We start from the raw sequence: 25157 nt of genomic DNA, 5'->3' as shown, positions 1-25157 counted from the left end.
CAAGCGCAAATTTGAAATTGCCATCTTTGTAGCCCCTTTCTCCCAGGTCTCGGTTGACTTGAAGACAGCTGTGCTTTCCAGCCCGTCCGCGCCGGCAGTACGAGCCAGGCCGGACAGAGAGCGTGAAGACCAGATTCTGATCTCAATTACGGTGGTATAAATCCAATGTAACTCCATTGACTACAACCGAGAGCTTTAGATTTACACTCACCTAACTGAGAAAGGAATTTTACTTTTATTCTTCTATATCTATATATAGATATTTATATAGTGATATTTATATATAGATATACCTATATTTATATAATGTTCAATAATCTAACAATAGTACTTTTGTTTAAAAATCACTCCATCACATATGTCTCGTCATAAACCGTAATGGAGATTTAAATATATATATATCTGAGGAATAATACAAACGGAAAATAACCCATTTTAAACAAATCTTTGGCAGCAACATGGTTAAGCATAACTATTTGAACAACTTGCACAGAAGATTAACATTGTTCAGAGGTTTTTTGGCTCAGAATCTGTTTTAACTTAATAATTCTTGTACTTACTGTGATGTATTGATCCCTAGTGCAATGACTGGATTGGGCAACCCAGGTGCAACAGTAATAGCTGCACAGAATAGAAACATTTCCTTTAGACAAACTATCCCAAAGGGGTTATAAATAGGAAATGGACATTACCATGAAAAGTAAAGCTTCCAGTGTGACTGCATCTTGTGTAGCACACTTGGACATTAAACTATGAAGAATTTTTTTTTCCTGTCAAGTGTTACAAATTGACGAAATAAGTACATCAATGTTCTCAGTCATTATCTTACTTCAGTGGCACTTTGTTTTAGTGACAGCAAAAAGGGACAGTGGAGACCAGACAGCCCCAGTGCAGTTTATCAATGAAAATCTAATATCGTCCATAGGCAGGGGAGTGGAAATCAATACTTCATTACCAAATTGTTAGTGAGGATGAAGAAGAATAGCGGGAGTTTTTTTGGCAGTCTTCTTGGTCCGGGTTGTTGTGAGTTCAATGTCAGGATCGGAGTGACGCGCGCAGAGGCGGGCTGGGTGCGGGAAGCCTGGGCTGGAGAGCTGGAACTAAGGCATTTGTCCTGCAAGCAGAATAACAACAACAACTATCGTTACCAAGTGTTTAATCACGATTCCAGATTTTATTGAACATGTACTTTTGTCAATAGAAATTTCTGAAAACAGGTCAGCTTTGCTTTACATTGTCCACCCATAGGCTCACACAAAGGAAAGGACACAGGTGTGACTAAAACCCACCAGCTCCTTACGGCCGTAACTGTGCAGGGATTAGTGGGTAGATCGCAACTGGTGCTGCGGCTCTGCCTGGCCCACCGAGCGTATTACTCTGCAGCTTTGCTTTTCTCTCATCTTGGTTAAACCTGGACAATACAATGAGCTTCTTTCTACTACCAGCCAAGAATATGCTCTAAAATTGTCATGATGAGTTTGGAGATCTTGGTACCCACATTGTGTTTGAATTACTCAGCTACTGCTCTGTTATTTCTGGCTGTTAAGGCATCTCCCCTCCCCACAGTAAAAGCTGCCGTTCTTCCAATGCACCTTTTCCATTCTGCATCTCCTAAAAGCGCTAAGTGACTCAAGTTGTGAAGTTACTTCTATATAGAGACAGAAGGTGCTTGTTTTACTTAATTTTAAGATGTGGGTTTAAAAGTTCAGCTCAAAGTTGAGTTCTGTTTTACTTATAACTTGGGAGAAAGATACTGAGAAAAGCAGTAGAAAAAAACAACTGGAAAAATAGGGTGAGAAATGAGGCAGGCAAGAAGTAGAGTGAAAGTCAATCTGGAGAGCGCACAGAGGGAAAAACATCAACAGCGGGCAAAGAGAAATATGTTACTGAAAAATATATTATCTGTTCAAGGCCACGGACATTTCAGCAAACACAACGCAAATCCTGTGGTGTGTTCCTTGTGTTCTGGCTAAATCAACTGGAAATTCAGTAGCAGCTTTATTTAAAGTAAAATAAACTCAGCTTTAAAAAAAAATCCCATATGAGAACAAAAAAGTCCATTGACTCCATGCTATTTAGTTTATACTTTGGTTTATTTTACAATATCTTCACCTTTTCATTTTTCATAGTGATGCTGAGTTTCGCACTGGCAACCCAAATCTGCTATGGAGAAATTGTTGGAAGGGAAGAAATTTTTGGCAGCTGAATGTAGAGACTTTTGGCAACAGAGGATGCATGGAAGTCCGTCTGAAATTGTGGTGAATACCTTAGCTCGTTATTCCCACGTAAAAGATATTAAAAGCAATCCTTGTTGACACTTTAAAATGTTGTCTTTAGGTTTCAGAGGTAATGCTCCAGAGCAAGTCACATTTTGCAAAGCTATTATTTTTTTTTCACTGCAAAAGGACAAAGCTTTGTCAGTTTACATGTTCAAGTTTTAAAGAAGTCCAGAATCTTACTATTGTAAAGCTGAGAGCTGAAATACAGCAATGCCATGAGCTGGCTCTGCTTCTGTGGCCAAGTTCTCAGCTGCGGAATCATCCTCAGCAAATGGTTGAAGTGCAGACTCCAGAGATGGCACAGGCCTTTGTCTTTACCTTTCCAAGTAGATTCTGCAGCCTTTGCCAGGCTGGAAAGCTACCTGTGGCATGCCACACAAGTCCTGCCTTGGATCATGTCCAGCTCTGATGTGCAGAGCATCTGCCTAACTCATGGATGCAGGACACAGAAACTATGGGCTGGTCCTGCATAGGCCAGCATGAGGGGTGGCGGTGAAACAGCTGAGTGCAGGAGCGATAACTCTTGATTGATTCAATGCTGCCTTCAGAATGCCATTAGGACAATTAAGCAGCATGTAGTATTACTAAAAGTGCTAAATCTAGGAAGGAGTCTTGGTTTGAAGCAAAGTAACTGCAGAGTACTGGTTCCTGCCAGTGGGATATATTTATCAAGGGTTTGACTTGGAAAACTGAAAAGCCAAACACCCGCCTCCTTTTCTTTTTGATTTATTGTGAGGAAGGTCCTTAGACTGTTGTATTAGACCAGCTGTAACATCGGCTTAGTAATATTCCTGGTCGCTACTACACCATAAGGGGAGCATGCACAGAGCAACGTGAAGGACATTGTTAACCCTTGGCAGAGCTCCTCAGAGACACATCAGTCAGGGTGTAGGTCCACGAGACACTCTTCTGGCAACAACCCTGCTTCAGAAGCTCTTGGCTCTTCTTATCATTTACACCCCACGGTATGGTACAATCCTCAGCTGCATCCCTGCAACCGTCTGTGGGTCTGCACCACCCCAGCTGAGAACTGGAGCCGTCCCTGACGCATCTCACAAGGGGCACACAAACACTTCAGTGCAGGGCTGGGACTGCACAGCCAGTGGGGAAGGGTGGAAACCTCTTCAAATGGTTTTGCTGCTGGAGGAAAGATAAGATAGAACAAAGCACTCGGGAGCTGGAGGAGATTCTCTGCACTGCTGCGTATGTGCAGGCTGTTTTGGTTTAGCACTGCTGTAAAAGCCGTTTGTGACAATTGTATACACTTTTGAGGTGAAGTGTCCATATACTTGACTAATAGCAGCATCCATGCATGACTGAAATCAATTGGGACTTGGCATTGATTTCAATGGTATAAGTGCTTCACCCCTAGGTCTTTTGGCCAACCAAAGTCTCCATCCTTGGATATTTTTTGCATTGATATCACTGCAGGCTGGGACAGGATTTTGGGAAATTAATTAGTGTGAGTCCTGATCAATAAGGGTCATAGTTTATGTATTTCATTATCAAGTCTCTAAGAGATTCAGGGAGTATGTGGAGAGCTTGTCACCCGCAGTCTAGGGCATGGCAGCTTGGATGTTGAAACAGCACTTGATGGGCGAAGTTTGTTGCTTCCTGGGCATTTGTTGAAATGCAGTTCAACCTGTACTGTAAAGAAAACTCTATCATCATTTAAATTATGTTATAAAAATGTGGTTGAGGGTGTTCATTATGCTTATGTCTTGTACAGCGTGTGTGAAATATCAGTTGCAGATACTAAAGCTTTGCTTTTCTTTAACATTAATTTTCAAGCCATCAACAGATGTAAAGAAGTTGTATCTATTTTAGTGCGGATGTGTCAGAACTCAGGATTCCTTCTAACAATCACCTTCACGCTCGTTGTCCGTGGCACAGCTTCCCTCTCCCCATTCAAATCTCGCCATAAAAACACAGCTGTGAAACCTTTGAAATAGGAACTCTCAAACACATCTGCAACCCGAGACAACCGTCAACTGTACATCAACAGCTAATCGCGCGTGTGTCCGGCCTCCGCGGGCTGGCACCGGCGCTGCTCAGCCATGCTCCTTAGCCCTTGCGTAGCTCCTGGCTCAGGAGAGCAGCGGTGAGCTTGCTCTTTCTTTCACACACACATGCCCGCACCTGCCAAATCCCACGCTTTCGTTGCTCTCTCTAGCCTCCTTTTGCCATGTTCTCCATGGCCGAAAGCCACATTAACTGCGTGATGCAGCTGGGGGGTAGGACATGGGCTGTCTGCTCATGGGGTACTTCTCAAGTCCTTCGCTTGGGGATTGTTGTCACTGTTTGCTTTTTGGGTTCTGCAGGAGAAGATTGACCACACCAGTGGCACGGTCCAAGTTGTGATGGTACTCTAGAGCCAGGCAGATGACAGCAGCTTTATGTGTTTATAATGTGGGTGGTTTTTTGTTTGGTGTTTTTTTTTTTTTCTTATTCCCAGATCTTTGCTAATATAATTTTATCATCTTCTATTAGTGTAATGGAATAATAAAAATGACAATATGTGTCTGTGATCCACCCACCAAAGTCCACAGAAGTCTATGGATCAAAACCTTTTGATACTGCAGCTGTACCTACAGTAATAAATTACAGGACTCTTAAAAGGCCAAAGAGAAAGACACAGACAGTCCCTTTGTGGTTACCAAACATGTTATCTCTAGATGTCATTTTTGACCTACTTTTGCTAGATTTTTTACAGCAGCAGAAAAATCTGTTCCTTAAAGAATCATGCTCATGTGCATAATGCATAGATAGGGAGAAAAAGCAAATCTGGATGTATTTTATTTTGTTTAGGACGCCTCTCACTACGAATTACAATATTACAGACTCTAAATGCCTTCTCGTTACCCATAATTATAACTAAAATTATATCAATCTAAACAGTAACTACTCAAATGATTCATCCTGATTGTAAGGAGCATGCTCTCTTAAGTTATGCCTGCCCATCCATTGCAAAGCCTCGCGGCAGGAATAGCTTTCGAGAAGGTCATTTAACAGCACATTAAATAAATAAATAGAACATATTTGTTTCAGAAAACATGCTCTAGTAGGGTGGGAAAGCATTTTGGGAGAGGTAAGAATAACCCTCACAAAAAAAATGAGTACTTTTAGCTCCTCTTGGTTCTTGCTGAGGGTGCAGCACCCACCCAAACACATGTGGATGCTCCATGTGATGCCAGCAGGAAAAGGAGAGGGCAGTATGGAAAAAGGTCTCCTCAGTTGTAAACTAAACTGTATTTCTGTCCCGTGAGCTAAGCTTACGAGAATGTGAGACAAGATAACGGAAAAGAAATGTGGGCTCTAGCTCGGATGTTCCTAGGGTGTGTCTGCCTAAATACGAAATGGTCTGACTGTAGTAACACCCAGGTGGAGGAATTCAGAGACCTCACTGCCTGGGATGATGGAAACCATGTTTATATAAAAACTTGAAGTCATTAAGTTGCACTTCTCTCAGAAAACTCTTTGTTGAAGATACTTTGCTAAGAGGCTAGGGCCAAGGGCAGATAAAAGACCTCTGGATTTCAGCAGCAAGGTCATCAGAGCACATCTCTGCAGGTGGTGCAAAGCACCTTCTCTACAGCAGGTCAACCACGTTGTGCTGATTTACCTCAGCTGGCCTGGCCCAAGAGTTTTGGGGTATAAAGGAAAAATCTCCTTGAAATCTGCCCAAAAAAGCCCTCCAAACCTTTCACTTTTTGAGTTTCTTGTTTTCAGAAACTTCTGATATCTGCGTGTATAGTTTTGTACAACAGATTTTTGTAGCTGTGACCCTGTTTCAGCAAAACTCTCCAGCATACGCCTCTCTGTATTGCGCACAGCGTGGTGAACACAGTGCTCCGACGCTGCCAGGAGCTGGGGACTGACGGCACCAGGACCGCACGGATACAGCAACACCGACATTTCAGGGGCAGGCCTGTACGTGGACCAGTCATGCCCCTGAGGCCTAAGAGATAGATACAAACATTTTTCTGCATATACATCATATTTTATGTACAAATACCACTATAATGTACAAACCTAAATATATCTTTATACATAAGCATATATATATTTTTTTTTCTGGACAAAAAGCAGCCCACTCAGAGGTACTGAACACGTGCAGCAGTGCCCAGCTCTAGGGTTACCAGACATCCTGAACAAATACAGTCAGATCCTCCAAATCCACCTGAACAACACGGCTTGTGAAAACGCTGACATCTGTTAGTCTGAGCAGCTCCCCAGAGGGCAGGCAGTTTCTCCTGTGAACTGGAGAAGGATCCAGGAGCATTTTAAGAGCAAGAATGATGAGACACATCCCCAAAAGACAAGGGCAAATGAAAGATGCTGCAAGGGTGGAGGTGGGTGCTGCTGGCTGAAGCAGCCCCATTCTTCCCTCCCTCTGCGTGTGACTGCTCACCTGTGTGGTGCTGCAGATCAGGGGGCTATTTAGACTGAGAAAAATCAGCAAGAAGAATTTTCTTTTTTCCTGATATTTTGGGCAATCCAGGTCTTTGCAAGGGCCCAAGCAGCTAATGCAGTGATGGTGGGCGTAGAGAGGGTGCAGGAAGGGCATCCAGTGCTGCTGCCAGGAGCAACGCACGCTCAGCTCATCCTCTCTTCCTTTGGAGGCAGCTGAGAGAGGAAGAGGAGAGCTGGCTGGGTGCTAAACCCCACTTCCCACCCTCAGAGATCTGGCATGCATAGCTTTAGGCAAATCATGTCACCTCCCTGCACGCCTCAGCTGTTTTGCTGATAGACGGAGTCAGATGAAAAATGGGGGGCTGCAGCTCCCCGTGTCTTCACACAGACACGATGAAATCCTGGGCTGGTGGAGAGAGTGGGATTTGTGCCACTTGTGTTGAGAAAGGCCAAGCTTTTACCCCTGATCTCAGCTTGGGCCTCAAGGTGACGTAGGATATACACACGTCCAGTGACAAGGAGCACACAGGAGATCTAACAGGCACAAAGAAATAGCCTGACACTTATCTGCTCCCTCCTATTCGCTTCTGCACACAAACAACGCCCAGTGGAGGGGAATTTGGAAGGGACACAGGCTTGTAAAGAAAAAAAAAAAAAAAGAAAGAACGTTTATGGTTTGGTTTTTTTTTTCCTATAAACAAAGTATAGTCATCAAATCACAATGCATTTGAGAGCACATGTTATTGACAGCCTATTCTTGGAGAAAAAAAAAAAAAGTGGATTTTTTTGGCAAAGTTTCTATATTTGCTAAAGATTAAATTGTTCATTGTACAGGGCACCATCTGCCCTTGGAGAGAGATTTAGTTGATGGCAGCTGCAACCAAAGTGTGGAAGATATAGCTGAATTTCTGTTTTCTTTTCAGTGAGAAACTGTCATTACAGGTCACATGCAAACTGTGTCATTTTCTGTGACAAGCAGGTTCTGTAGACTTGGGTGCTTGCTACATTTTAAAATGCCACCTGTATGTATCCCAGAAGAGAAATAGCTTTTGTAACACACCTTGAAAAAAGTGAATTTAGAGCAGATAAGACAAAACAATTGTGGTTCAACCATCTGGAGGCTGGCGGTGGGTTCAAGTCCCAGGTTTACATGGATGGAGGTCAGGATGTCCTGGCAGGTCACTTAAAGTAAGATTTCATCAATTAATTTAGGTGCTTAAGGAAGCAAGATTGTCATCTGCAAGTGTGTACTCAACTGCTGCACAATTCCTCAATTGCCTCCTTGCTTCCCTTGTGGTGTAATTCCCGGTTAGATTAAACCCCACATTTTTTTCAATTCTGAAAAGAATTTCTTAATCATCCAACCAGAGGCTATTGCGGGTGGATTTCCTCCCAATCCCACCTATTGAGCTATGCCATTAAAATGTCTAGATTCACTGCGAGACAGCAAAGGATACTCGAGCGTGGAGAGATGCTGGCCCTATCTCTGCGTTCGGAGATACTTTGATATGACACACAACTTGTCACTGGCTCAAGCAAACACTTCCAGGAAGGAACTGGTACCTCTTCCCTCCCTCCTGAACACCGAAACTCTTCTGCAGGAGAATTGTGTTCCCTTTCTCCGCTGAACAAAATGGGAGGGGAGAAGTTAAGAGCTCACTGGTAGATTTTATTAGGACTAAGAAATAAAGCAAAACAAAAAAGCAAAGCCAAACCTCTTCCCTTTCATCCCTGCCTTGCTATGAAAGTGCCTTCATATTTCCAGGCTTGCTGACAATATTTCAGGATGGTACATCACACACCGTCTCCTCTGGAACAGCAGACATTGTCAGTGCTGGAAGACAACTACTCTTTGGATTGTACTTCACAAAGATTCTGTAAAAAGCATTTCTATAGAAAAAAGATTTTTGAAATTTGTGACTCCCAGCCTTTCAGACAAGGATGAGTTCTGGTTAATTTTCTTCCGATGATTTCCACATTTTCTGAAAGAAAAACAACTGCTACTATTGCCTTAAGACAGACTGAACTAGTTGTAACATGCCGAGATATAAGATTTTTTTTTTTTCCACGTGAAAGAATTTGCAGGACATAAATTTGTTCTTAAGTGTATTCTGTTCAGTTTAACTTTTGGTGTTCTATCACATTTTGTCATAGTAGAACGGGATCATGTTTTGAAGCTGCTACTGCTGGTAAATTTTTTAACAAATCTGGTGTGATTAAATCTATGTTTTTGGATAAAAAGATTTGGGTTTCTTTAATGGATAGAGGCTTTGCCTTTCCAGAAAAATAAGGTTCGTCATGTCAGCACGTGTTTCTGATTGCTCCACGACGTGCCCAGACCGTCCAAGCCATGCCTCCTTGGGAAGGCTCACACATCCATGTCTCTTTTCTGCTGTACAGTGGAAACACACTTAAATCTTGATCTTTAGGCAGATGCACTTATTCGCATCCAAGAATTGACTGAGCTCAAGTGCCGTCAGGATTAGAGCCTTTAAAGAGGCATCCCGAAAAATGTTTGAAATCTAGGACGATGGCTATCTGGGTTACTTTTTGTAGAAAGCAGTAATTAGTAGGAGAGGAGGGCTGCTTCCGTGAGTTAGTGTACAGTATGCTGGTTTCTCCTTTCTTTGTGAGGAAGCACTTAAAACACAAATTCCCACCTTAAAAACCAAAGCAGTGCGCTCAGTGCGAGCTACAAGTAAATCACCTACTCCGCGGTGCCAGAGCTGCACATGCTCTCTGCTGCTGATTTATCTACAGAATATATCACATGCCAGTTACTTGAATTAGGATCATGGGGAGAAGGGAATCATTAGAGAGGAGAAGAAACTCTAACGCATAAAGAAAACTTCTCCGTTTGTCTCCTGCGCGATGCCTGTTTCATTCCCTCTTCGTGCGCTGACAGTACTGATGAGGCAACGGGTGCTGTAATCCTAAGCAATTGCTTTTGGGGGTAGCATCATTAGGGTTGCAAATGTTTGATACATCAATAGCTTTGAATTTCCAGGCAGGCCCTTTTTCCTAGTCGTTGCAATGCGTTTAGCGGTGCCGTAGGTGAAGGCACAGCCCGGATCAGGTATTTCACTCGTGGTGCCGTTTCCTTTGCTATCAGAGTGCCTTGAAAAGCCAGGTAAATTAGACTTGGAGAAAAGGACACTGCATCTTTGAGTAATGAGGCTGGGAAACAGGGAACACATTTTCCACTAGCTCATGTCTCACTGTATGGCATTCCGATTTCGTGACACTTCATAATAAATCATTGCTTATCACTCACATGGGAACATAACATGGTTCGAGTTAAGATTCGTTAGTGATTGTAAAGAAGAAACATGAATTGCTCTATATCAGGGCTTTTTGATCATCTTCCTGTCCACTGCCGGCATTTTTTTATCATAATATTTACTGTAACTGTTGTTTAAAGCATAAATAAAAAGGAAAAGAAAGAGCAGAAAATATGAATAATGAAAATAAATTTATTTGTCTTATTTATGTGTTTATGTAAACATTTGGCAATTGCTTTGCACAGCAGCTTGTATTCTGTGTCACAGGCTGCTGCACCAACATAAGTTTCTAAAGCTGGGATTTCAAATATATATATCTGTATGTGAGTATATAAGAAACCTAAATGCCAATACATTCATTTTCTGGAGGAGAAGGTTCTAGCAGGCACATCTAGAGCCAGTTTGCTTTGTCTACTGCAGGGAGAAGAGAGTCTGACCCTGTCCTGCAGTGCTGTCCCCACCTGGACCTGCAGCACAATGGGAGCGGAAACCTGGTGGCATCAGCCTGGAGATGAGGGGGCAGCTGAACCAGCTCTACTTGGGGTAATCTGCGTCCAGGGCTCCAGCAAAGGCTGGAGCAAACAGGGCTTTGTGTCCAGCAGCAGGGATATCCCAGAGGTGGGACATCCTCGCTTCAGCCCCTGCCCTGCAACGGGCTCAGGGATGGCAAAACGCGAGCGTGAGCGGGACAGGCGTGGATGCCATCGGCCATTCAGGCCGTTCGCTGCCTTCTCTGACCTTCAAGAGATGGATTTTTTTTTTCTGTGTGCTGTAGTTCACAACTTTTTCATCAACAATTTAGGGAGAGGGGTGAAAAACTTATGGGTTTACAAATGACATCAGTAGCACTCTAGGGGAACAGTAAGTTTATTGTAACAAAGACTTACTAGCTGAAGAAAAGGGAGTGCTAAAATAAAGAACTGTAACACATATGTAGAAATTTTTCACCAAAAAGAAAAAAAAAATCTATTCCTTCCCTTGTGTTACAAATAGTTTTACTTTAATTTTTTTTTCTTTACCTTTTGTGTCAGATTGTGGGAGGTACCCAAAACTCTGGGATAACCCGAGAGAAATCAGATAAGGTAAATATTTGCTGCAACTATGGCTTTGATTATTCCCCCATCAGTAATTTGCTATTTACTATATTAATCAACTATATAACGTGTCATTTCTACTGCTCCCTGGTTGAATAATTTCCAAAACTACAAACAGCTTTCAAGATAGTTGCCAGACAGGCGCAAATTAATACTTCCAGAAATTCTTCCTAGAAACATTCCCATTAATAGAAGTTTTCGCACCCTATATTTGTGTAAAGGAAATGGAGTTGGGTTAAAAAAATTGCCAAATCATTATTTTAGACAAATTCTTGCATATTTTTTTTCTGGTTTGATTCCAGTTGAATTTTGATCTTTTGTCAAAAATATGCAATATATTAATGTTTACCTTTGCTAGAATAAGTAGCCTTGTGAGACAAGATGGCAATGGAAGTAAGTACGTAGTTAACTGTTCGCGGGATTAGGGGCTTAATTTCGTAGTTACAAAAAAGAGAGACCTGATCATCTTTTACTGAGGCAAATAATCCCCTTGATTTGTGGGACAACTTGTCTGAGTAAAATGTCATATGACTGAGGGACTGTAAATTCGGTCACCTGATCCATCCGATGTCTCTCCCTGACACTCCAGATCGCAGGTGTTTGTGGCTACACCGGCAGCTGGCTTTGATCGCCAGCATGCTCTCCGAAACTAAATTTTGCTTCTTGTGTTCATGGTCTAGGTCTCTGCAAGACATTCCCTTGCGCTCAGAAAATCCCCAAACCATATACAATAAATGCATTATGCACAAAAATGCAGAATTGCCCTGATACCAAGTATCTAAAAGAAAAAAAATCTATTCTGGGAAAGCACAACATTAGATGCATTTATGACATCTTACTTTTCACCTACTACCAATAGGTGATTATATACAAGAATTAACCCCCTCCCCAAGTCTTGCACTGACCAAGGAGAAAGACACAGTTTTTCTAATATATGATACAGACTCTTAATCTGCTCTCACTTGAAGTGGTATAGTGAATAGGATTATTCTCCATTTATTTTGGCTTACACTAAACTGGAATTTTTGCCCCATAAGCTTCCTGTAATTTTTGCAAGTGGAACTGCCTTTGTCAGCATTCTTAATATTTCCCCATGGAAATGGTATTAAAAAGCAGTACATTTGCCCTACAATCTCATGTTTTATCCTTGAGACATGAGGACTTAGAGTAGATTTTTTTGTTGTTGTTCTCTTTTTCTGTAGGAAAATGGCTTAATAACAATCTCAAACAGAGCCTGGAATGAGATGGTGTATCTCCAAAATGTTAATTCTATCACAAACCATGCCTGGGTTAAAAACAGATATTGAAACAGGGGAATAAATATTTGACAATGCTGTTAAGGCAACTTTGCTAACGATTTTTGAACAACCTCCAACTGAGGTCTAAATGTCTGCAATATCCATAAACAACTCTATACTGTCCAATTAGGGAGACAAAGACATAGAGTCCTGTCAGGAAGATTTGCATGGCTAAGTGTCTGAGATCACAGAGACGATGAGGGATCGTTCGGAGTGATGGGGGATGCACAGAACGGATGACTATCATTACGATATTACAGAGGCTTACACCTTCCCAATTACTGGCAGGATTCATTAATTACTGCTGCATTTCCCTAATAGAATCCTCTCTCTTTGGCTTATCGCTACCTTCCCTCTGTCTACGTAAACCCACAACTCAGCACCCGATCACCTATGAAAAATTAGACAGTGCAGCTTCCAGTGGCCTATTTAAAATGAAAAGGCAACTGAATAAGAAATAAAGAAGAAAAAAATAAGGGCTGTAATGCATATATGTGGGAGCTGCAGAAGCGGCATCAGATGGGTTCGGAATTCTCTTGTTATTGAACTGTTTGAGAAAAAAAAAAAAAATCAGTGGCAGCTGCACAGAGAAGCATCATGGTGGGTTTAAAAGCACAATGAAGGCGTTTTACATAGACGTACGTACACACACAAACCAGAGGCAGATTGCGAAGTGACAATTACTTAAGGCCTGCTAGGCTGAAGTTTCACAACTAAGATTGGTGAATATTACCGGGGCTCGATGCTGCTGCAATCGACTCAGCCCCATTAAAGATAATGGTGTAAGCATTTCCATGCTGTCATCGTGTTACTATCAACAGCATTATCAGTATCAACGGCTTTTACAATTATGCACAATGGCTGTTCCTGCAGAAAGACTTAGCAACCACCAAACTCGTTTTCTTTTTAAATACACTGAAAAGAGCATAGATTTCAATCCTTCATCTGTTCACAGATGAAACAACATTTCCAAATCATCCCTGATAGTATTTTTTTCCTCCCATTCTAAGGATGGCCAACTGTTCTCAGTGATTTCTATTACATTTCCTACCTATTATTTCATGTAATGGCATTCCTTAAATTTTAAATTAGCTTTGAAGAATAAAAATAATTGAATTCCTGCTGTTTTGTGTACATAGAGGGTGACAGGAGCTAATGTGATAATTTAAACTGTAAATGAGTCTTCACTTTGTGTTCATTAATTACAGCTAATTACTGAATTACAAACCTTCTTGGTTAGGCACTGTTATGTATTCATGTAGCATGTTGGATTTCCAGCTGGTAGAAAACTGTTTTATAGACTTACAAGCTGACACACCAAGCTACCGCTGAAACAATTCAGTTTGAAAAATAACGGGGGGGTGGGGGGCGCGTAACTGCTCCTGCTCTTTGAATTAAGTGAGCGATGAGAAACGGTGCTGCAAACTGGAACCTCAGGTGAGCGAGGATCTTGCGTATGTAATTAGAAAATATAAGCGTTGTCAGGTAGGCAGAAACATGATGATTTTGAGCTGCCACTTTGGGTGGCGAGCGTGAGTCTGCTCTGCTCACACCTGTTTTGCACCAGCGTTAATTCCCTGCTTTAAACAGAGTTACCCTCTTTATAGTGGCACATCAGCGAGGCAGAACCATCCCTGCAAACGGGGCCAGAGCTCCCAGCACCAGTTCTCCACCTATCCTGATGAACAGCAGGACAGTAAAATAAACCTGAACATCCAAGCAAATGTGCATTGTATTCCATACGTACGTGCTTACTGTTCCTCACGGAGGGATCTATGCCACACTACAGGGCTGTCTGGAGTACTTACTCAATGTTTTCTGCATTGAATGGTTCTGTCCAAACCTCTTCTTTGGATACCTTTTGTCTGCTGATGTTTCATGCTGAAGCTGAATGCAGCAGCTGAAGTCTCTCTCTCTGCAAAGTGAGCAGGAGGAGCACCACAACGACAAAACCAGCCACGTTAAGGTTTTACAAGCTACAAAGCTCAGTGCCCAGAGAGAGAACTGTGGCAACTGGCAAAACAAAGAAACAAAAAAACCTCTCACTTACATTTCTGATAGAGACAGAAGACGGAGAGATTTCCCTTTTATTAGCAATTGTTTCATATGCTGAACTGGTTTCATATGCTTTGTTCTCCTTCAATCAAACAGGCCAACAGCCTCTCCGGGCAGCATCTCCAACGCAAGCGCTCCTGCGCAGCCCTGCCGTAACCTGGTCACCCCATGCGCCTGCGCCAGCTCCTCTGCCACAAAGCCCTTCCCTGCAACAGGTAACCAACGTCTGCTTCACGCCGAAAGCAGCAGAGACTGCAAGGAGCTATTGAATTAAATAATTACATTTGAACTGTCTAATTAATTATTCTGTGACCCACTTGGCCTTCCAGATCAGGTACTGGGAAGATCCAGATCAAGGATCCTGGGCCAATGCTGGGTCTGAGAAGCAAATCCTTATCGGAAGAGCAGCGTTTTGTACGGCCTATACCTGAATAATACAAAAAGAACCAGGAAGGAAGAGCCAGATTCTCAGTTGATGTAAAACTGTGTAGCATCATTAATTTCAGGAGAGCTACGCTGATTCACAGCAGCTGAGGATATGGCTCAATGGGTTTGTAATAATAAAGACTTTGATGAGAGGCTTCTGAAAGCGGTAACACTAGTGTGTGACTGCTCACATAAACACTAGTTCAATGACAAGGCTTTTCTGCCTAAGAACTAGTCTGTGTCTTCAGGTTTAATGATAAGTACTAGTCTTTTGTCCTTAAATAATCGTTTTCATCTGGAGAATGGCAAAGTGACTTGTTCTAACACCAACAGAAATTCAGTAGTAGACTCAGCAATGGGATTCATGTCATGTCCTATTCCCTCATCACCTTCTCATGCTGCCTCTTCTCTTTCGGGGTACAAAAAGACATGAGGAAACCAGGGGAGAAAAGATGCACAAGCAGAAATTCCTTTCTTCCTGTGGATAGTAACTCTCTGCTATCATATAACGATAATGACTTTCATTAATCTTCTGTAGGTCTTTCATCAAAGGGTTCTTTTCACTCCACATACAGAGACCACTTAAATGTTACTACACATTAAGTAAAAAAAAAGAATTCTTGATATCACATTTAAAGAATGGCATGAGGAGTAACACTAGCAGCATGGTACCTATAGAGGCTCAACACGACTAAAGAGGTAAGAGGTTCAGTAAGTTATCAGCCACAATTTCTAGGCAGTCTCTCACCCAACTTGTTTTCGTGTCTCACTCCTTTTATTCTGTCAGTCTCCAGCATGCAAATTTGCACTGAAACCAAGCGTTTTGTATGTGCCAGAGGGAAGCAGGGGCCTCACACCTATTGGTAGATTAGTGCGCCTAATGCCCTTTGGCTTTTTTTTATTTTTCTCTTTTTTAACATGAAGGCTGATTACTCCATTAGTTGAACAACTTGGAAGAAATGACAAGGAACTAACAAGAGAGTAACACTGTATTTTCTATTTGTTTTCTTCCGTTGCAGTAGTGCTAATTAGAAGGAGTAGTCCTTGATTCGGTGCTTTGGGGAATGCTGATGAGAAGCACACAAAAGGCTGAAGCGCCTCTTCTGTACAGCATGGGATGCAGCAAAACACAGCACGCTCTCCATTGTCATTACCCTGGTCTCCCACACCACCTCAGCATTTAGGACATTCCAGCACTTGCGTATTACAGGCTGTATAGACCGGCCTTTCTGCAGCCTAAACCCTAACTGAGAGGTGAGTAACATCATATTAACGTATATCTTATCATTACAAAACATGTTTTCAAGCAGAAATATCCAACCTAGTTGGTAGTGGCGGGAAGGGAGGCAGGAATGAGGTGGGAATGTGTCTTTAGAGGGAACTCGAGCTCTGTGCCGCCTGTGCAGCCCTTCACACGCAGGGTCTGAGCTGCACTGGGTGGGAGTCGTCACTCACCATCCTTCGTGCAAAAACCTGTCTCTGTGTAACCTGCCTGCTTTCGGCTGTCTGGACAGGCTAGCTTCAGACGTCGGGCAGAAGGGAGAGACTGCCCTAACTTCCCACATGCCACCAACAACAGCTTTTCCTTCAAAGATATTCACCCCTTCTTGGACTTGGGAAGGGGTCGTGGGGATGGAGGCTGCGAGGGTAGGACAGCACCTCTTTCCCATTCACCAAGGTTTGATTCTCTTTATGAGCATGATCCTCCAATCCGTAATCAAGGGTTAATTTCACAGCTCACTGCTTCATCTAGCATAATATCCATTCAGACTAATTAAATCTGTCTAATAATGTGAGTGTCTTTGTCTTTGTTCTTTCCATTCTTTGTTTTACACCCTTCACATCTCATCTCCAGAACTACACGCCATCACACTCTGCTTGACAAGCAGAATCCATCCCTAAAATTAAAACATTCCTGACCTATCTGCGATGACAAGGCAAGCAAGCTTCACAGTGCTGCGGCCCATGAAGGGAGCTGACACATTTGTTTTTAATTTCAAAAGAGTAGAAAGTGAAGATCTGACCCTGTCAATCAGGCCCTGTGACAAGTTTAATCATTGCTGCCCCACAAAAATCACGGCTAAATAGGAATGCAAATAATGTATCACAGGGCTCTTATAAATGCTAATCAAGGAGAAGTAATCAACTGACAATTTCACTGATCTCCTTTCTGAAGAAGTCAGTCAACGCACTGTCTCTGGACCACAAAGAGAAGAAAAGACAAAAGGCATAGATGCTGTTTCCCAAAAAAACCTATCCTTTTTCAGGGCTTTCTTTTTCTTTTTCATAGAGAAAAAACAGAGAATTCACTCTTTTTGATCCTCTACCGAACTTTAAAGCAAAGCTGTTTCTCAGGAACTCGAACAGTTATATGTCAAGTGTACTTTATTAACAGTACCCTCCCAACCCAGAGACAGCACTTGGAAACTTCTGCTAAAATAAAAATCTTCATTTGTCTTTGTCATTCATCCATCTTCAAAATTCTTTTCTGTCTTAACAGCTTCTGTCCTCTATGGGCAATATATTTAGTGATATATGAAGTTTTACAAGTGGAAAGCTAATAGTTGAGCTCACTTTTTTTTCTAGCTGCTTCCCCCCCACAAATGGAAAAAAAAATCCTGCTTGGAATTTATTTCAGTGCAAAGGCTCTCTTCAGTACCAGGATTTTTTAAACTGACTATCCTTTTATGACCTCTTTAATGTGGTAAAGAACAGACAGCGCAGGCGTAATGCCAGTCTTTCACTCACAAATTCTGCATGGCAAGAAGCCGTGGCTTAATCTGTGTACGGAATAGAGAAGAACCCAGGACAGACAGATGCACAAGGTTTGTAATGCTATTTACTGTTATCATTTTATTGTGGTTTGCTATGGTAAGCTGTGGTTCACGCTGTGGTAGGTCCTGATGGGGCCCATCAAGCATTAGAGACACTGTATTGGCACAAAACAAAAGGATATGGTTTAGCCAACGAAACTCAACGCAGGGAGATGTAAGTAGTGTAAAGATTGCTGCAAGAGGTAAAGTTCAAAGAACCTAGTTGTCTGAAGTTTGGTTGTTCTGTTTTTTTTTTTATTAAACTGCTTTCCTACATGGAGCCAATAGATGCAATAACTTGAAGAGGGCTTCAGCAGTAAAAACTTGGACTACCAGCTGCGTGTTGCAAATAGAAATCTTCGACTACAACAGAACCTGGTGCTTCCCAGCCCACGACAGTTAGTCACAGCACAGGTGAAGGAGCAAGAGCAACTATGCCAAAACTTTGTCCCACGTTTCATTTGCAGGGCTGAGCTACAGAGATCAGAAGCAGGCTGTGCTGTGCCCCATTTAGGCTGATAGCTTTGTTTTGCTGTGTATGAAGAGCACAGGAACTGTTAGACATGACTGGGGAAGGTGCCACCAAACCCACTTCACACTGGGCACTGAATCACCCAGATTTACACATGAGCAAAGAAAAATGGGAATGAACTTTGGTCAATTCCAAGTTTCCAACTGAAAGAAGCATTGGGGCAGCAACAGTAGCTTCTGTGCCACTTCTGTGAGAGATGTGACCTGGAGCTTTGTCACACAGCGTTCTCTGCTAGACAGGGATGCTCCCAGCAGCAAACTCTCCATACAGGATGTATGTGGAAGGTGGGAGTAGAAAACAGAAAAAGAAATTGAAAAGCACTTTGCAGTTGTCATGTCACTTAGCAACAACCTTTTCTACTTCACATCAACACGGGCGTAGTAGAGAGACTGCACAAAGCACACGCACTGAAATCTGGGGTAAGCAGTGAATGTAGGAGGGCAAGAAGGAGCTCAAGTATCAGCTAATCACAGAGAGCTTTCATTTATCATTTGAGAAATGTTTTACATTGCTATCCTTGGCCTAGGTCTTCTGAATAAGTGACTGGATCTAGCTATCACTGATCTTCTGAGTACCAACACAGAGTAAATTACACAAACACTCCTGGAGGTGGAAACCAAAGTTCAGCTGTTTGTTTCCCAAATGTACTCCACCTAAGCAGTCACTCTTCTGTCTGCAGTTTTACTCTCAGATGAATGCCAATTTTTGTCTTACCTGCTTCAACTTCTTCCCTGTAGGATTCCTACTTTTCTCTCTTTTTATGTGCCTCATTTTCATAATAAGGTCCAGACTTGCAAGTCCTCAACCCCTGATACTTCTTCCAGAAGTCAATACCATGGGTCCTTCTCGCTTGTTACCAGATATTTCCATCAGGTGGAGAATCCCTCTGGGCCCTGATAAACAGAGGAGGAGATGCCCCTCCTGCAGGACTAAGTGGCTAAAATTAATGATCTGGCACAAAAAGAGAGACCTATGCAGGCCACTTTGCAAGTTCTAAGGACAATGATACGTCAGGCACCTCTCTACTTTAATTATATCACTTGTCCTAATTTGTTTAGTTTCAGAGAGTTAGGATTTAATTATTACCTGTTCCCATACTATTAGGAGCCAACTGGCTGGCTGAAGGGCTGGTTGTGGAGACGACATGAGGAACCCATTCTGTGAGTCAGGAATTTGTTGAGCTACTGCTCTTTTACTCAGGAAAAAAAGAAATGGCAAAAGCAGACCTGAATGTCTGCTATGGTTGCTCTCTGAATATAAAGCTCTGCGAAGTGTATGAGATATTACATAAATAGAGCATTAGTACGTGCCAAATTAATAACATGCATTATCTAGCAGCCATGCAGTGATGCTTATTGTACAATTCTAAATCATCCTAATGGGAAGGAAAAATCAGAATCCATCACTTTGTGGCTGAGTTCCTCTCCTTGCAATTACAAAAAGTGACTTTTGCACACAGAATTGTTTTAGATGCATTATGGAAAGCTGGGTGTCACCAAATGACCAGAGCGCATCACTGGCACCAGGAGCTCCCGAGCTCTGCTCCTGCTCACGCTCAGAGGGCGTTGCTCAGCTGAAAGCAACGGCAGTACTCTGGTAGCTACCTTACTTTGGGGTTGGGGAGTGACAGCCTGATTTTCAGCAGTCTATTAAACACGATCACAGGCACATGCGCATTCTACCTTAACGTTAACCAGGCATTCGGCACTTGTGACTATGTAAGAATATAATTGGTGGCAAATACATGTTCAGACTAAACTGCTAATCGAGTCTGCTTTCGTCCTGCCCAGACACACATGTGCACACGTACACACTCCAACTCCAGCGAGACCTTGCCAAATAGAGAAGAGACTCTTATTTTTTTACAGCTGGGTGTTGTTTTTGCAGCTGCCAAGTAGCAAAGAAAAGTAACTGTGGTAATGGGGCCAGAGGACATGTCCTGCGCTTTCAAGGGGGCTTCCTGGTAGGAGAGACAATAAACCAAGCAAGCCACCATCTCCGCAAGCCGCCATCGCGCTGAGCCGCTGCTGGCTGGCACCAGCACCACCAGGATTCAGCCCGGGGTGGGTATCGGTACGGCGCTGGCTGTTCGTTGTGTTTAGCCACAAACCCAAGGAAACGTTGCAAAGGTGAATGAGGCGCTGGCACAGTAAGGATCGCGAGAGCTCGGTTAGGGCAGTGCTCAGACCCTTGCTGCTGCTGCCGCCGGGTCCAAGACGAGCTGTGGTAGGGCTTGCGCTGCAACCCTTCGCTCTGTGAAGCCAGGCTGGTAACCCTGCCCACCGCACATGCCTACCTATGCCACTTTATATCACAGTCAAAATCGGCAAATGCAAACAAGCAGCATTTAGCTTTGAAATGATCTCTCGCCAAGGTTGATGCCGATGGGAGAAAGGTTCGGTTCTCCTCTCGCTGTGAGCAGTGCTCCCATGAGTGCCACGGGTGAACTGCTGGGACTTGAGTCTTTTAATCTCAAAGAGAGGATCACAAAGCGCAGGGCCTTGCTGTTCTGTCGTCTTGCGTTGGCAGCTTGTGCCAGGGACCCTGCAGAGCTCATTTACGAGGTTAACACCTTCTGGACCTAGAAGTGACGATGAGCACAGAAAAGTCCTTTGCTGTTTTCAGCCCAAACCCAAAACTCATCTGCGGGGGGTATTAAGGACTGGCACAACTCATTGCAATGCAGGGAGTGTGGCATTGCATATTAAACCAAATACTTTCTTATCAGACCTGAAAAAGGAAATTCAGCAGTAAAAATCCAAATGTAGATAGCAGCATAATCTATAAACTCAAGTAAACGAATACTATTATCTTACATGGAGAATACATTAATATAGATGACCGTTACATAACACACATTAACATAGCGTAATAATATATTTACCCAATGTAGGCATGTTTTGACACAGTGCAAGCTGTATAGAGTTGCTTAGAGAATTGGGGATCTTTATATTTTTACAAATATACTGAAAAAACTTCATTTTGGAAAAAAAAAAGATGGTCTTGGGGGTACTTTGGCACAATTCTGACAACTTCAAGTAAAATTCAGAGGAGATTTTGCTCTCACGTCTGGAATAATGGAGCTATCATATCTGTGTCTGTCAGATGTCAGTCATTTAACTTGCGGCTCAGCTGTATGTGATGAATTGCACAACGAGCCAAAGACTATCATCTCGCAATCTGTGTGTGTTTTATCTGTGTAATCGGTACGGGAGCAGGCAGTGCATCCTGCAGTGCCTTTGTACAGCTTCTAGGTCCTGCTCCTGGTCACTAAGCACAACTGTTTTTTTGTGTCATTTAGGGACTTGAACTCCTTACTCTTGAACTTTTTATTCCCAATCAAATGGAAGAACAAAACAATTACAGAAAATGTAAGACTCTCCTATATCGTCCTATGGGAAACTCATTTACTGTAAAAAATCTACTGCTAGAACAAAAATTTGATAGTACCCATACGAGATTTAAAGTGAAAGTAAAATGGAAGAATGTTGTGTTACAGAAGAAAAAACATTGGGAAAAAAAAAAAAAGAAGAGAGCCAGGAAGAAACCAAAACCAAACACAATGTAAAATTATCTCTGCACGTCATAAAAGCAGCCATGTTCATTATTACTTCCCCATCATACCAAACTTCATGGTGCAAATTTATCTTCAAAATCTGGAGTCCATTCTCCCAAGAAGCCTGCGTTGTGCCATTCAGCTGCACTGCATAGAAAGTGGCTTCCAGTGATGCTGGTGAGGACTTCAAGGATCTTGCTTTTCAGTATGTAACAGGTTTCCTTCTCCCGAAATCTCAGGTTAACTGACCAATCTGATCTCCGCTGTTTTAAATCACAAACAGCCCAGAATAGTATTGTGCCTTGAACGAATACTTCTTTATCAAAACAGTTCACCAGAAGCAATCTGTTTCTCTTTTTTTTTTCTTTTTTTCTTTTACTTTAAGCTCGTTAGAAAGTTAGTTCTGTAGTTGATTAAGTTCTACAGAAATTGGGCTTGTGATGAATCATTAAACAAAGACATTTTTTGTACAGCAATAAAGCCTCAAATGATTAATTAAGGGCACAATGCCAAAACAAGTGTCTTTGTTTAAAACGCAGTGGACAAGACAGACTTGGGAAAGTTGATGTCTTAAGTAGACGCCACAACATGTTTTTAATTATGTTCAGGAAGAAGAACAAGAATGGGAATTGCCAACTGTTTGGAAAGATAATTTTTTTTTTTAGAAGAAAGATTAGAATAAAAAAAAAACAAACAGAGCATTATTGATTTAACACAAATGCCATTTGTTGGGCCTTTTGTAATTTCCTTATTAGTGTCATCATTCTGGAGTTCATATGCTCCCTTCTGTTATAGCATTTGGCACACATTCAGCTCCCAGCAATATGATACAGTAAACATTCAGTGACTGCTCATATTAAAATGTTTTATTTGTTGTAACTGTACCAATGATCAGGCAGTGCAAGTTCTAAATTACCCCAACTGTTTCCCAGGCTAATTTGGTAGGAGCGAGCTAGTGACCGTCCCTGCAACGCTCACGTGGGCACACACACACACACGCACACACGCTGGGGAGCACGGAGCCGCGTTCTCGGTCGGAAACAAAACAAAAAGTTCATGCAACATCAGCTCTCCACGGCTTCTTGTCAAGAGTGATCTGACTGCTCAGCTAACATAGACAATCTCCAATCAGGGCCTGTCCGGTCCGACAGATTTTGTTACATCTCCTTCTTCGGGGTATTACTTTGTGGTTACAATGCAGAGGAGACTCCAAATATTTTTTCAGATTCAATTTTATAAGACTTTTCTATGCAAGTTTTATTCAAAAGGTTATTTAAACCCATTCTAAACATCCCTGAATACACTAGTCCTATGTTTTCAGGTATGGAAAATTATTTTGAATGCTTCAGTAGAGAGGAGAAAGCTTAAGGAGCTTGGAAGGAATTTTGGAAAATGCACAAACAGCACTGTCCAAAAATCAGGTTTCTGCCCGTAATAAAATAAAGAAAATAGTAACCACAATGGCAAGAGCATCAACCACGGGGATTTACATATAACAAGCCCGACACAAGGAGCTCTGAAGACTTTCCAGAAAACCGTGTGCTTGCAGTTGCTCTCTTTGCGTGTGTCCAACTGCTGCCAGAATATATGCAAACAAGGCAAGGCTAGCTGTAGTCGAACGCATGCCACATAGAATGTCTTTTTTTCCCCTCTGAGTGATGTCAAATGCACTGGGAGTCTTTATTAACGGGGAACTCCTTTATTTCTTAAGAGTCTCGTTCTAGCCTTGATCTCTATGTAAACCTCCCAGGGTCCTCGGCAGGAGACCGCTGTGGATCAAGTGTACAGCACGACCTTAAAGCTGTAGCGCAAGTCCCTGGATCATAATTAAAAATGTAATTTGGCCCTTTCCACAGAACGGGCTTTGACACCTCTGGAGTGGATGCGCGACCTCACCGGCCTCCTCATCTCTCATTTGTCCCACTGGAAATGGCACACGTGTAGGCCTGTAATCAGTCTGTAACACACGGCCAACATGTTGAAATACACTGCTCCTCATCCTCTCTAGGACCAGGTTTACATATTAACACCTACTGTTAACACCTGCTAGCCTTAATGAGACAGACCCACGAAAGACTTCTGCATGAGAAAATAGGAGAGCAGACATCTCCATTTTCTTTTTAGTCCTCCTGCTTAGATAGTGATCCAGAAGAAAAATTAACAGATAATTATTTCTATTGAACACACTATTAATTTACCTGTGGGTATATGACAAAGGGAAGGTTTTTTGACATGAATTTCTTTTAAAAACAAGGCTGGGGCATTGCTATTGAAGAAGCACGGGAGAGGCTGGGCTGCACAGCCGTCGTTTCTCACCACACATGGCTGGGGAACGCAGTGGCTATGGAGTGATTTAGCTCAGGACAGAAGCCAAATCCGCCACCAAATCTCCCTCTAAGGCCTGGGCTCACCCTGGATATCCATTCAGTGCTCAGGGCATTGAGTAAACACCATAACTAATCAGATGCAGCAAGTTGTCAAATCTATATGGATGTTATAAAACTTATAAGGATGCTGCTAGGCAATACTAATAGCTGTGCGTGTAAATTCTGTACATAGCAAAGCAGAATAGATTCTAATGCCCTTCGGTAAAAGCAAAGCAAACATACGTGACATTTATAGCAAAAAAAGAGCACGTGTATAAATAAACTAAAGTTTTGTCTCAGTCCTCTAAAATTTTGCCTACCTCTGTATGAGCCGGGAGGTCCATGAACTGCTTGAGAAGGTGCTGGGTGTTTCCACCAAAGCCCCGACCCCCCCCCAGCCACGAGTGCTCAGTGCCGGTCGCTTGCCGTTTGCTGGGCATGGCTGGTACGTGGTGCACACACAGGCAGCTTCTCTTCTGCATCTGCTGGCTACAAAGGTGGCAGGTTCTAAAAGAACTTCCTCAAAAAGTAGCTTATCAAAGCATAACCTTCTAAAGTGCTATTGATATTAGAAAATGGTGGATTGAAGGAACAAGAGATAAACAATCAGAACGTAACTAAACAGATTTAACAATTTCTGCTGCTTTGGTTGATTTTGTGCAGATACTATAATTAGACACTTAAAATGTGTATAATAAGAAAAATAAGAATTCTGAATGATTTTTTTTTTAATTTGGTGTTGCAAAAAATGATAACACTAAATTCCTTATGCCTATATTTAATTTTTTTTTTTAAAAAAAGGTAAATAGCATTAGAAAAAAGGGTTTTTTCATGACCTTGGAAAATGGGACTAAACTAATCTCAGGGACAGTATCCTTCCCACTACACAACCACGTGAAGCAAAGATGTGACACCAAATGCTGGTTCTTATTGCTCATACAAGGGACGAAGCAGTTTCAGAAATCCTCAGCAGGTTTACAATGGCAGCTCATGCTGCTGACAAGAAAGCACTGGCGATGACAGAGCCACGTGGAGAGATCAGGT

The 25157-nt window shown here is 42.3% G+C and overlaps 1 protein-coding gene across 2 annotated transcripts in view; it reads right to left on the bottom strand.

Annotated features, from left to right (window-relative positions):
* Positions 1-483: 483 nt before the first annotated feature.
* Positions 484-25157, bottom strand: part of TSHZ2 (teashirt zinc finger homeobox 2) — a 221243-nt gene continuing 196569 nt past the window's right edge. For both annotated transcript variants that reach the window (XM_086761048.1, XM_086761049.1), the window contains exon 3: positions 484-1114. Coding sequence is in view for 1 of the 2 variants with exons in the window: in XM_086761049.1 (XP_086617175.1) it covers positions 1113-1114 (2 nt within the window). In the remaining variant the exon portion in view is untranslated. The remainder of the gene's footprint in view (positions 1115-25157) is intronic.

This window comes from Chlamydotis macqueenii, chromosome 16 (genome assembly GCF_036417535.1).
Source record: "Chlamydotis macqueenii isolate bChlMac1 chromosome 16, bChlMac1.mat, whole genome shotgun sequence".
In the NCBI taxonomy this organism is placed as follows: domain Eukaryota; kingdom Metazoa; phylum Chordata; class Aves; order Otidiformes; family Otididae; genus Chlamydotis; species Chlamydotis macqueenii.
This window is presented reverse-complemented; position numbering and strand designations above follow the sequence as displayed.